The sequence below is a fragment of the Talpa europaea genome (assembly GCF_964194135.1).
Source record: "Talpa europaea genome assembly, chromosome: 13".
NCBI classification, from domain to species: domain Eukaryota; kingdom Metazoa; phylum Chordata; class Mammalia; order Eulipotyphla; family Talpidae; genus Talpa; species Talpa europaea.
In genome coordinates this window covers 40,999,309-41,013,900 of record NC_140080.1, presented here as the reverse complement: position 1 = coordinate 41,013,900, position 14,592 = coordinate 40,999,309, and the positions used below count along the sequence as shown (strand labels likewise).

Sequence of the window (14,592 nt, the reverse complement as noted above, 5' to 3'; positions counted from 1 at the left end):
AGGAGTGTGCATGTGCAGTGTGTGTACTTGTATATAATTGATTGTCATGTAAAATAACTAGTTGCTTTAGGAACAATCCAGTTTCCTGGATCTGGTCCAGACACCATCACTTTCATCATCAACATCATCATCTTAGCTTCTAACATTTATATGCCAGACGTTGAGCTGGGTGTAATATAGCCTCTCCCTATATATTGCTATAAGATAGATAGATAGATAGATAGATAGATAGATAGATAGATAGATAGATAGATATCTCCTGTATCATTAATATCCTCCATGGAGCAGGTATTGTACACATTTTACTGATGCAGATACTGAAACCCAGAGACATTACACACCTTGGCCAAAGTATTTATAGCTGGAAGTGATAACAGAGCTTGGGCATCCAGTTGACAAGTGGCAAGGCCAGCATTCTAACACATGCTCCTATGATTTCAAAGTCCCTGCTCTTAGTCCCTTAACTATACTCTTGCTAGTTCACCAGAAACTCTTACAAGAATGTCTCACATTTGGTTCTTATACATGAGATGGGCTTTGGAAGACCTGGTCAAATATTCCAGCAAATACAACTATCTATCTCTCCTCCCAATGAAAGGCAGCTTCTTACTATCCAAGCAAGACATTCTGTAATTAGAGCAGCCCTCAATGTTGCAAAATTTGGTCCCATTCTACTTCCTTGGATTGTAGTGTCATGAAAGCTTAGAGTTTTATTACTTGTAGTGATTGCTAACATTGTGGGGGGTATGGAAATCTGTTCAAATGGAATCTTACCTGGAAGTCCAAACATTAAAAGTGATTAAAGCATGCTCATGAGAGGGTCAGTGTGCACAGAAGCATGAGCACTGACCCCCTCCAGGGTCTCCTGTGACCATTCCAGTAGGTTATTATTTGTCAAAGTTTGTTAAGAATAACCTGAACTGGACTACTGAACCCAGTACTTAAGGACAAGAAAGTAGAGTTTCAGAGAGTTAGTTATTTATGTAAGATAATGCTGGCACATCAGGAGAACAAAAAACAAAACCCAAGTCTCTGAACTCCTAGCCCAAATTCTCACTTATTCATTTATCCATTCTCTTTTCATTACATGCCTAGCATGGTCCAGGCACTGCCCTAAGCAGTAGGAATACAGCAGAGAGCTGGACAGGCAAGGTCCCTGCTATAATAACCTCACAGTCAATTATTTTACTCTCCTTTTTAATGGTTCACACCATCTCTTACTCTCTCTCTCTCTCTCTCTCTCTCTCTCTCTCTCTCTCTCTCCCCACACACACACACACAAATACAAATGTGTGCACACAATTGGGCCATCCTGGACAACTTCCTCTTCATTTGGTCTACTTTATCTGTTATGTTCCAAGAGGGTTGGTTCTAGGATTGAACCAAAAACTGTTGACATATATAGTGATTTTAGGGCCTTTTCTTGACAAGATTGAAAAATATAGTATCTTTTCTGCCTCTGGTTTTCTTTGGAACTATGTATAGAGTGTGTATCATTCAAGAAAATGGAAAGGTCATTGAGACATGTGTGATTTTTGTACTGTAAATGCCAGCTGGATTGAGTTGTAATAGAATAACCTTGAACAATAGAGTGTAACTTGCAGTGGGCAGATGGTGAAAGGCATAGAAAGCCCTCTTGCCTGACCTATTCTGGCTCTGCAACTCATTTTCCTCAATCTCCCCCTGACCTAACTCTCTATGCAATAAGCATACAAAATTAATCTTTTTCCCCCAATAAACAGTGAATTATTTTGCCTTTGCCTCAAATGCTGTTTCTCACTTTCCTGCCTGGCTCCAGCCTCCTCATTCCTCAGGCACAATTCCTGTGCTCCCTAAACTTTCGTGATCCCCACTCCCTCAGTGTCAAGCACTCACTAATCACTTCCTCCTCTGGACTCTTTTACTTCTCCTTTTCTTGGAAACTCCACTTATCCCATAGGATCTTTTTGTTTTTAATTGAGGCAACATTAGTTTACAACATTGAATGTGGTTTAGGGGTAGATGATCACCCCCTGCAGGTGTTGTCACATCACACCCACCACCAGACACCCGTAGTCCTCCACCATGGCCCATTGCACTCCCTCCCCATATTGCATCCACATGCCCCTCTCTTTCTGGTAGCCTTAGTTATACAGTCAGATTTCTAAGGTTTTGGTTTCTTTTAATTTTTATTTTATTTTTATACAAGAACTGGGGTACAGGCCAGAGACAGAGCGGGGAGCAGAACAAGCAGATTGACTGAAATAAGCTGCTGAGGGGAGCAGCAGGCAAGACAGGAGAGGTCTACTGCATTTATAATCGTAAGTACTCCTACGTAACAGACACACCCTCTGCCCCACTGGGCAGCTTTTCAAGAGGAGCATCTACCTGCAGTATCTAGTTGCTAGATGCCTATTGGTGAAGATGTTCATTTGAGGGGGTGTGCTTGTGCAGTGAGACTGAGCTGGATTACCCTGTTCAGCTCTTGGGTCTACCTCTCCCTAGGTGTTTGACTTGGGACGTGTTAATAAACCTCATTCCACTCAAATAATGCCCGCGAATGATGAAATCTATATGATTGGATTGTTTTGAGCTTATATGAAAAAATCCATGATTTGGGGACCTCCCTGGTATCCTAGGGGCTAAGTCTCAGCACTACCAATGTAAAGGCTCATCGCAATGGCCTCAGTTCAATCCCTGGCCAAGGAGCCGACCCACATGGCACAGCAGACATCTTCTGTTTCACCTGCTGCTCCCCTCCGCAGTGTACTTCAGTCAGTCTGCCTGTTCTGCTCCCCACTCTGTCTCTGGTGAATCCTCTCACCCCCACCCCACACCTCTGGCAGGCACTGCAGTTTTTCCAGGCAAAAATAAATAAAATCTTTAAAAAGAAATCCATGATTTGTTTAGCACATGATAAACAGAAAATATCTCTTTATTATAAAACTATATTTTTAAGGCATTTTTTCTCCTAGATTTGTTTTGGCTCTGTCATATTGAAATAGTTCAGCAGAAAACGCAGGCAGACAGTCTGATCCTCAAAAGACTGAAAGTTCTAATCCTTTTATTTATCATTTAGGCTGGTAGACAGTGGGGGTGAAATCTCACAAGGAGATTGTTACAGGTGCATTAGTGACAAGTAGGGAAAGAAGCAGGTTGGGATTAGAATGACTCATGTCCACTGATTTAATCTTGCATTTTGGTGTTTTGAAACATGGACATTTTTCTGGGGCTGGTGATGGAATTAAAGAGCCCCTGAGAATACAAAGATCACACAGCTAGGCATTCCAAACTGGGAAACCTCAGCTATGTAGGGAGTTTCAGCAAGTAGCACAAAATAGCAGAGGACTCGCCTCAGAGCCCAGAGCTCCTGCCTTGTGGCTATACCGCTCTATGTCCTTGCCAAGACACCGTGCTCTCTGCAGCTCAGTTCTCTCATCTGTCACAAAGGGACATTTATCACCTGCTTTCACAATTTCTACCATACCAGTATTATACCCATGCTATCATTTATTACCATTTGTCTTTAAATATTTATTTATTCTAAATAAGTATATTTGTAAAGGAAACTCTATATCTTGATCATAAATGCAAAGCCATATAGAGATGATTATTTAAATGAATGCAATGAACACAAAACAAATTATTGTTTGTGTAAATTTTCTTCATTGAAATTTAACTGATCGAACTTAGGCCATTACGGTGGGCCTTTACATTGGTAATGCTGAGACTTAGCCCCTAGCACACCAAGGAGGCCCCCAAATCATGGATTTTCTCGTATAAGCTCACAACAATCCAATCACGTAGATTTCATCATTTGCAGACATTAGTTAACATTGTTTGCAAAGACTCTGAACCTGAGAACAACTCTGTCCATTTATTAAGTATTAGACATTTGTTAAAGTCAGAATGGGATGAAACTGAGACTCTTTAAAATAAACAGAATAAGTGAAAGAAATATGAATCCTTTTACTCTGATTCAAATTATTGAATACTGTACACAGTATTTAGCATATCACCTATAGAACACATCCCATGTTTGGGAAATACCAAATCTTCCAGAGTCAATATTCTATTCTGGTTGATGGTGACTCTCAAATCAAATGAAGAAATTAATCTAGGGTATTGCCTTTTGAGTAATTGAATATATTGATAACTTAGCACAGTCTGTGTACTTGTGATTTATAAATGATTCATCAGGTTTTAATCAGTTAGTGTATTGAAACATTCTATTTTTCATCACACAAAGAACACCTAAAATATTTCTTTATGCATCTAAATAAATAATAATTATAGAAATTATCAAAATAAATTATTTTGCCTTCTCATTTTTATGATTTATCACCAGCTCCTTTTGTATTTCTTCATCACAAATACCATGAAAAACAATAAATATCCCCTCCTCTACTTTGCTAAGATGAGCAGCTTATGTGAATTTCAGGGCTTCTCTGTGTGGCATAATTGATGCATCATCCTTCTATCTCTGATCTCCCTACTCACTTGGACTTTTTCTTTATTGCCCCCTAAGTCTCCGACTGGGAGCTCTGTCAGGTATGAGTAGAATATCCGGGTATCCACCTGCATAGGAAATCTCATATTCCCTTATGCCTACGAATCAGCTGAGCATGTTTTTAAAATTCAGGCTTCTATAAACATATGTGTGCAGATGCCCTTTGGAATTACTGTTTCTGTGTCATTTGGGTAAATACCTAGGAGTGGAATTGCTGGATCATATGGAAGCTCTATGTTTAGTAGGTCAAGAAATCTCCACATAGCAGCACTATTTACAATAGCTAAGCTTTGGAAACAACCCAAATGCCGAAAAATAGATGACTGGATCAAGAAGATGTGGTACATATATACCATGGAATATTACTCAGCAATCAAAAAAGATAAACACATGCAGTTTGCAGCAACATGGATGGCGCTGGAAGGGATCATGCAAGTGAAATAAGTCAGAAAGAACAAGAAAATTACCGGATGGTCTCACTCATAGCAGGAATTTAGAAAACCTAAATAAGAGACCAGGAAAAAAGACTAATCAATGCAAAGTAATAATCAAAATCAACAAGCAACTATAAACCAGAGACACACTACGGGGCGAGGGGATTAGGAAGAGGTGGGAAGAGGAAGAACTAGAGTCAAAATAAGGGGGGGGGTGCAATTGTATGGGGAATATAACCAAAATGAAAATGCATACATTGTACAAAGATGAAAAATGATTTAAGAATTATATAAAATAAAATATTAATAAAATAAAGTAAAAAAATGCAGGCTTTTGCTCACCTCACCCTACCACTACCTCTCACGACCACTGTCAGAGGTCTTGTGTGGGTCCTGAGACTCTGCATTTGCCATAGGCACCCAAGAAAATACTAATGCCCACGTCTCTGGAGCATTTCATGAAAGACAAGTTAGCCAGTTATCTTTCTCCTTCCCTTCATTTTCCCCTCCTCTTCATTCTGCTCATATTTCTGGAAAACAATTAGTTATAAGTCAGTTTCTTTGACTTTTAATATTAAAGCTCATCCCCAAACTTTCCCATCTCACAAATCATTTCCATGTTTCCCAAGGGACAGCCTTCCTGGTTTGGAAGGCAGAACGCCTGACTTACAGCACTGAGTCCACTATTATCCATCAATCAATCCATGTCCCTACATTGCACCTTCTTCCTCTTCTAAAATTGAAGTAATATTCTGTACTCTGCTTCCTTATAGGTTTGTATTGAAGATTAAATGTGACAAAGATAGGGAAATGCTTCATAAGTTGTACATAAGTAAAATAAGGAACTACATTTTTAAAACTCATCTGTTAAAATACCAGAGCTTCTTTTTTAATGATGTTTTGCATCAGGGATTTTGAGCAGCTCTGCCAATGTTTCTGATCAAGCATATGTTTGAGGAGAAGCAGTTGTGATCTCGCTGCATTTTAAGTTGTGGCATCTCAGCCCCGCCCTCTCCTAGCCTATACCCAGATACATTTAACAGCTTTGCAATGTAATTTCACAGATTCAGAAATTGAAGTCTTTCAGATTCTTTAATCCAAATCCAAAAATTACCCTTCCTATGTTTCCAGCAAAACCTCTTCCACACAGAATATAAAATATCAGATACTAACAATAGAATATTAAAAGCCAAATCTGAAGCAATTACCACAGCTTTGGAGAACAGTCCCACACACAGCTGGTGCCCAATCAGAAGGTCTGTATCTGTCACCCACCATCTCTGCTACTCATAGAATCAGAATGTCAGAGCTGCAGAGGATCTAACAGATAATCCTCCTCCTCTTTCACTACTGGGGAAAGCGAGGCACGGGAAAGACACTCCATCATCACCAGTCACACGTGGATGGATGCTAAAAAGGCATCAGGTCGCTGTCTTCTGGCTGCCTGTTCACATTGCTACATTCTTTTGCTTCCTTTGCTGAGTTATTAGAGTGATCTTGTCATTGGAAGTGAGTAAGTGTTAAGCCATGTGCATTCAATGTGATCGATTGCATTGGAAGGGGGTCTCTCAGGAAGCAACGACATGCATTATTTTGTATCTTGAATGAGGACCCAAAAGGCAGATGACTAGAAACTATTAACTGTTGACCATTAGGTCAATACAATAATGTAAACTGAGACTGGCAATGGTCGACTGGGACACAAGATCGCTCTGTCATTCTGTTGTGCCAAGATACTGTGAGTCTGTTGAGGAGGCTGGGCCATTGTCCATCTTTCTCCATGACTTGACTCTTTGATAAGGGCCCGATTGATCAAAAGGAGTGGTGTCAGGCATCCAAGAGCAGTTTCATAGTAAGCTCAATCTTTTTTTTTTTTTAAAAGATTTTATTTATTTATTTATTTATACAAGCACTGGGTACAGTCAGAAGCGCGGGAGGGTGAGAGAATTCACCAGAGCCAGAGCGGGGAACAGAACAGGCAGACCGACGAAATACACTGCTGAGGGGAGCAGCAGGCACGGCAGGAGAGGTCTTTTGCGCCATGTGGGACCCTCGCTGGTGGGTGGGGATCAAACCGGCACTGCAGAGGCTGCAGGCAGCTTTGCAGCCCAGCGCTCCACCGCTGTACCACCAATCTTTACTTGAATCGCTCAAGGGATTACTTGAATCCCTGCAAGGATTTTATGAGTTAGCCAACATAAAGTCTTGGAAACTCCCTGCCCTGTCTTCCATCCTCTCTTCTCATTCTTTGCTGTTTATTCACCCAGCCCCTCTTTCTGTGTCCTCCATACTCCCATCTGCCTCCAAAGGGTTTCCCCCCTCCGCTTTCTACCTGCTTTCACCAGTTCTACATCATAAACATTGTAAGCGCCACTTGGCAAAGAATTCCTTTCAATAGGTAGAAGGGGTTAGTAGAAAATTACACTGTGTTAACATCCCTGTCACACTGTGTTTCAAGAAAAGGAGGAGCTGCATCATACTGCAGGCTTCCACGGGTGGAATGAATATTACATGTACCCCTGCACATATGACCTTTACCTGGTGGTCCATCATAGAGTGACAAGAAAGTGCTAGTGACAGCAGCACGTACACTGGACTTAACAGTGGTAGTTCTGAAGACCATGAGTGAGAATGATTAAGAGCACACACAGACTTTGGAGTCAAAATTGCAAGGTCTGATCCTGCCATTTATTAACGGAGTAAATTTGGGCAAATTACTTAAAGTCTCTGAAACTTAGTTTCATTATCTGTGAAATGGGTACAAAAATACTTGAATTGATGCCTGCCACATGGGAGCTGCCCTAATGGATGGGTTGTTTTTGTCATTGCTAGTAACAACAATGAGAATAATAAATATGATAGGAAGGGAATTTGGCCAGTGAGAAATGAAAAGCTTTTCCTTCCCTTCCTCCATCCCTTTTTCTTCCCTTCTTTCATTTTTTAAAAAGATTTATTTATGCTTACAAGAACTGGGGTACAGACCAGAGGTGTGTGTGTGGGGGTGGGTAAGAGGATTCACCAGAGACAGAGTAGGGAACAGAATAGACAGACTGAAATACACTGCTGAGGGGAGCAGCGGGCAAGTCAGGAGAGGTCTGCTGTGCCATGTGGGTATCTTCCTGACCAGGGATCAAACTTGTGTCGCAGTGGCTACGGATAGCCTCATAGGCTGCATCTCAACCCCCTGTGCCTCCAGGGAGGCCCCTCCCTCCTTTCTTTGTGTTCATTCTTTTTATTCTTTTTAATGGGTATGTTCAGTGAATAAGATGGCTAAAAATATCAAGAAGGAGGTATGTGAGAATGGAAGATCACATCTTGTGTTAGCTAGAGAGTTTACACTTGAAAATTTCATGTGAAAAATCTGGAAGAAGGAATGTAGAAACAAGAATCAAACAAGAATCAAATCTATGTTCAGAGCAAATCCAGAAATAGTTAGCTCCTATTATTTAGGGAAGAAATCTTGCAAATTCTGCTGCAATAAGAAGAATCTTCCAATTGGAAAGAAGAGACTATTATAGAGAGAAAGTTACACCCTGGATTGATGGGAAACATCTGTCTCTGAATCCAGATGCATTATATCTCAGGAGTTTAAAGGATCTCATTGATAAGGCCTCTGGGTTGTGCTCTTTCTGGGACTTGGGAAATGAGGGAAGCCTGGAGACCAGAAAATATAACCCCAGTTCTCAAAGAAAGACTAAAGCTACACTGTAGAAACTCTGAACTCATAGCTGAGTAGACCTTACAAAATTCTGACAGTTATTACACAAGTGATTTGTGAGCATCAATGTTATTTCATTAAAAATTGATTCAGGCCAACTAATTTCATTATTTGTTAGGGCAGATTTGCTGCTTGACAGAGATATTCAGCAAGGCTGTGGACGAGGTACCCATGGAGGTCCCTGCTTAACCATACTGAATGCTGCTTATTTAGGGGATGGCTGTCTATGTTGGTGTTACACAGATTTTGCTCAAATTCTGTTCTATTCAGTGTTTTGTTTGTTTGTTTTTTATCTCCACTAAAGCCAAAAATATCTAAATTAAAGTGAAATACCTAGGCAGAAATAGATTATCTGACCTTCCTATGGGCTTATAAAATCCTTAAAGTCCAGTTTGAGTCCATCCTAAGTAGTCAGATCTTGAATGTTGACATTGTGACTTAGAATGATCTCTGTGGACTAAAATGAGAACAAATCAATGAAATGAAGTTTATTTTTTTTTTTACAATACTCACACTAATAAATTTTTATTGTTTATCTGGAATTCAAATTTAACTGGGCATCTGGTGAAATGAAGTTTAAATGAGACATGTGGTATATATTTGGCCTCCAAGAAGCAAATAACAAAAATTGCATAAACATATTAAACAGGAATTGACAGCTGATTGGGCCAAAAAGATGAAAGTTGACATCAGAGTCAGGCTAAGCCAATATTAGCCCTTGTTCCAAATGAACTTAATGTTGACCATGTTCATGGAAATCAACTAAATTGAGTGCAAAATGTGTGTGAAGAAAGTCAGACTCACCGTATAGAGATGTGCTCTTTCCTGAAGCCGTATTTCAAGAGTGATGACCCTGGCAAAGACTGTTCAGAGGACTCTGAAAATCATAATAAGTGTAGGATGACAAAAACAGGAACGAGTTACCTGGAGAAAAGAAAGCCAGGAGACTAAACTGGGTTGAGGGCAGAATTTCAAGTGGTCCTGGAGGGCGTAGGAGTTCCACAGGCGTCAAAGTTGTCAGGAAACAGCTTTGGCTGAACAAGAATAAGCTCTTTCCAAATACTAAGTTGATCAAATGTATTATGGTGGAAATGGCCACTAGAGAATTGTAGGCAGGGGCTAAAGCACCTCCATCTGCATGGCACAAGGGGCTTTCTCACTCTGGGCGGGCTCTTTCTCAAATCATCTGTGACGCCCATTCCAACTCTGAGACTCTACCATCTTCTCCCCTCTCTAGGGATGCAGTGGAGTGTGGTGGCCATTGGGAGAGTCATTGCCACCCCCCAGCAACTTCTCCTTTGGTGGCTGCCCAGCCCAGTGACACTTAGGCCCCTGGGCAGAGACCCGGAAGACAGCATCCTTCTGAGAGAGGGCCAGGTGCTAACTGCTGCTTGCTCACATGACCACATCTGGCACCCTCTGCACGGCACATCCCACCATCGGTGCAGCCACCCCTGCCCACTGGGCTTTTCCTCCAGGATTCCAGCAAGTGGCGTTCCAGGCAGTGAGGGGACAGGACGGCCTGTGGTTCATGGGAGAATCTCCTCCAGGCTTCCCCACGGAGGGATCTCTTCATTCCAGCGGTCCCTCTTCCTGCATCTTGCCCTTAAATCACACTGTTGTCCCCAATATGTCCCCTTCCTGTGCTTGTCTGTCTCACTCTTGTTCCAAACACAGTCAATCCCTTTGCCCCATTGCAGTCAAACACATCTCAAATCTGCTTTCTTTGCTACATCTGCTCATGGACATTGTCCAAACACACCCTCCCGGGGTCTGTTGGCTGGTCGTGTTCCTGAACCACACACGTCTGACTGTTCATGTCCATCACATTCACGTTCAAATGCACACTGTCTCCTCCTTGTCCTGCCCTGTCCCAGATGCTCTCCCCTGTGTCTGGGCCCAAACATGCATTTTCTGGGCCAGCTCCCCCATCTGCAGCAGACTTCCACCTGCTCCTCCTGTGTCCAGGGGCTGTTCTGCGCTGCAGGGCCTGCTCTGCCTATTCACCAGGGAAGAAGCTGGGGCACTGCAGAACCAGGGGGGGAAAGCAGAAGACAACTGGCCCTGAGCTGTGGCCTCACATTCTCTTCTGAGATCCTCATTTTCTCCTGGGCCAGAGCTGGGCACCTTCTCCTAAAGAACCAGGGTTAGGGCTGGGCTGATGGCTTTGATCATCGTATTTATGAACAACTGGAAAATTTTCCCTGGAGCCTGGGGGGAAGCCCACGACAGTACCAATTCAGAACCCTTGAGTCTGGCTTGTTGCTCCCAAAGGAGAGGACTGTTGGAAGCTCACACTGTGGAGACCTGTGGCTCTGTTGCCCACTCCTGTCCCCCAGGTGAAGGCAGGGCCACTGGCCCTGGGGTGGGAGACAGTGCTTGCCTTGAGCCAGAGGCCCCAAACTCCAGCCCCAGCTCTGCTGTAAATGTGATGTGAGATCTTGACCTCCTACCTTCCCATCCCTGGACCTTACTTTCTATATCTGTTGATTCAAGTTGGAACTTGGGGAATCTCTAAGGGTCCTCTCTGTGTCTAGAACAAGATGCTGCTACAGCCATCAGCTACCTCTAAAAACCATGGGATGCCTGCCTGCCTTTTGACTTTGTTTCAAAGGAACTACCCTCTTCATGTGGGCCTTCTAGACCTTGCCAGTTTTGCCCTCCAACTTACCCCGGGTACCTTTCTCTCTAAGCTAAATCCATGGCTCTTGCCAACTGCCCTAGAGTGTAGCTCCCAGGAGGTGAACACCACCACGTCCCACTGCCCTGTGAGTTAACTTGATCCTGGCTGTGAGTTAATAGCATCTCAGGGCTTGACCACACCCCCTTTGTTCCTGCTGCTGAAGAGGCATCAGTTATCATTTCCGTTGATGTTTACTTTAGTTCTGCAATCAAGCTGCACAGGAAAGAGACTTTGGAATAAGGTAGAAAAGATTGTCCCCAAACCATCCAAACCCACAAGGAATTCTGCATCATGTGAAGGCTTAGTTTGGTTGGGGACAAAGTATTGCCTTAGGGAAAGGAAAAGCCTCTAAAGAGAAATATTATATAGATGCAAAAAAGCTTTGCATCTTGCATAGATTGGGACTCTCACAGATCAGTGGAGCGGGTTCAAGTGGCATCTCTTGTCAAATGTGAAGAAGTTTATTTAAGTCCTGATTTGCACCTTAACTCTGGCTGAACCAATCCCCTTTGCTGTTGCAACTCACTCCTTCTCTACCTTTACTAGATTGGGCTTAGGAGCAACACCACTTGGGGAATGTCCCTTTTCTATTACAAAGGAGGGAGCAGCAAGACTCTGGGCCCAAGATTCTGAACCTGGTGATGAGACCCAAAGTCTTTGTTCTAGCTGCCACATCTGCCCTGCCCATCCACTGCCCCCAGGAGCATGCAGTGAAGATGGGGTGATGCAGAAGCAGCACATGCACTGAGTCAGTGCTGACCTCCTGTGTGACCCTGACCTGGTAACTGAACCTCTCTGGCCTCAGAGACAATCTCTCCTGCCTACTTCACGAAGTCGTTGTGAGGAGAAGATAAAACATTGGTTGGTAAAAAAAACATTCTGTAAACCATAAAATGCCATTCTGTATGTCTATTATGACTATGGTGACTTTGGATGCTTCTTGAGCTCTCAAAGACTGAGAACTAAACCCCAAAAGGTAAAACGATTTAGAAAGTGAGCTTTCTCTGCTGAAAAACAATCACAAGAGCATCTGTTTTTCCTAATCTACCTTCTTCATTTGGTCACACCAAGGGCCATAAACACTGGGAGCATTTGAAACATGTTCAAAGCAATTTTGTTCTCTGACTAAAGGGCTGGGTTGAGAGAGATGGGAACTATTGGCTGATTTTGCAAAGAATGAGCCTAAATCTTCATGTAACTTCAAAAACATGTGGAAAAAAGTCAAATGCCATAAAAGAATGCATTTGGGTAAAAAAGACCTGGGTCATTGAAATGATCCCCACCCTATAGAAATATGTTAATGTTCTATGAGAAAAGAAAAAAAAAAAAAAACAAACCTCAAACATGGACCAGATTATCAATGACTATCTAAGAACGCTACATAGTTTACTATGAAGCAGATAACTTTTAATACTTTTCCTAATCTAATAGTCTAAATTATTGTTAGTTATGGCTTAATGTTACTTAGCTAACACTTTAGTTTTGTTTACATTTTTTAGTAAAGTAGAATTACAAATGGGGCCTCTCATATCATTCATGATGTTCTGAGTCCCATTGTATAATTGTCATATAAAGTACGTGGAACAGTATCTAGAACATGGAACTGAATTATATAATTTCAAAGGATTACAACTTTTAGTGATGGCTGTATCTTGTTTTTTGAACTCATTAGTGATATCTATGATTTATTTGAAAGCTAAAACTTAGAACGTACTAGGGTCCCCAATTTTAATTTGTTTCTGCAGAGAGCTTTTTGGTTTTATGATGGTCAACTTTTTGAATCAATTCTCATGAATGTGTTTTGGGAAAAACAGCAGCCTATATAAGCTTGTTATTTTCATTAATAAATTCTCTCTATTTATTGATGAGCATTAATAAATTATACATGTTTCTATTTGTGCATTTCATATATGTCTATATAGATTATTCATGGGGGGGGAGCTTAAGTCTTAAAGTTAATAACCAAATATTGAATATACAAGAAGGTGCCAAATTCATAGATTGGGACTCTCACAGATCAGTGGAGCGGGTTCAAGTGGCATCTCTTGTCAAATGTGAACACCATGCATGAGTTTTGTGTAGCTACTCTGTCACCTCATACCCAACCCATCCCTTGGAAGTTTTGGGTTTTTAGAAGCTGGAGAATTTGGTCCATGGTATCAGGTTCTCCTCCAGGCAAAACCAGAAGCTCAGGGCCCTCAATAATGTGATTCTACCTGTGTGCATGTCTGCCATCTTCATCAGGGCCTTAAGCACTAAGACAGACCTCTCTGACATGATCACCCCAAGAGCAGGGGATGGTGAAGAGAATCTAGTCCATGCACTCACTCCTCAGGCACAACCATAGGAGCCAATCAAGGTAGAGGACATACAGAGGGCTTTGCTTGAGATTTTTAATACAATGTCTCCTTGCTGAAACATTTTTGGAAATATTGATAGACTCAGTGTCTATGAAATCCAACACCCACATTCTCTGAGTCTAGGGCAGTGGAGAGACCCCTATCAGCCAGTTGGGGGCTGAGCATTTATCCCAGCTTGCAGCTCTTCTGTTTGACCCTTGGGACCTCTGTCATCACTGAGCAGAGAGATATGTGTCAGACAGGTGACAGTAAACACAAAGACTCTAAATCAGAAATGAGCTTTAGCTTGTGTTACTGGAGCTCAGTGACACAAAAAGAAAAGCAAAGATGATAATGACTCAGAAAAGGAAGTAAAGATGATAATGACTCAGTAGCTTTAGTTACTATTCTTCAGCTAACTGCAATGAAGATCTTGTAGGAAGCCTTTTCTACAAAACTCCACAAAGTAGTGGAAGACACTGAGCTGCATGTGAGAGAAGTTGACCTGGAGTTTCCCCAAGCATGCAGAGATTGCCTGGAGCTGGAAGTGGAGCCAGAAGTGGAGCCCAGGCCCAGCCATATGGGGCATTTATATGCTGCGTCACTTGGTCCTTCTGAGATGTGCGCTCTTTGGCAACATGAAGGTCCTTGAAACTGATGGAGTCTGTTCTTATACATCTTCTCCCCTTTGCCTTTCTTTCCCCATAAGTCTTGGCTTTCTGTAAACAAATAAAGATGCATTTTATCATTTCTCCACCTTTTAGCTAAGATCAAGTGCAAATAACGATGCATTTATATAGTGTTCTTCACTGACTTTAATAAACTAATCCCAAAGCACCTAATTGGAAGTAAAATACTTATTCTTGGCCAGTCTGAAATTGGTTTCCCATTAAAACTATTAATTTCATAGGAAATAAGGGAAATTCAAT

The 14,592-nt window shown here is 41.9% G+C and overlaps 1 protein-coding gene across 1 annotated transcript in view; it reads left to right on the top strand.

The window, feature by feature from the left end:
* HTR4 (5-hydroxytryptamine receptor 4) overlaps window positions 1-9,969 on the top strand; it is a gene marked incomplete at both ends in the record, with an annotated part of 125,481 nt that extends 115,512 nt beyond the window's left edge. The window contains one exon of the mRNA XM_084251793.1: window positions 9,879-9,969. Within this exon, the coding sequence (XP_084107919.1) occupies window positions 9,879-9,969 (91 nt within the window). The remainder of the gene's footprint in view (window positions 1-9,878) is intronic.
* Between the last annotated feature and the right edge of the window lie 4,623 nt (window positions 9,970-14,592).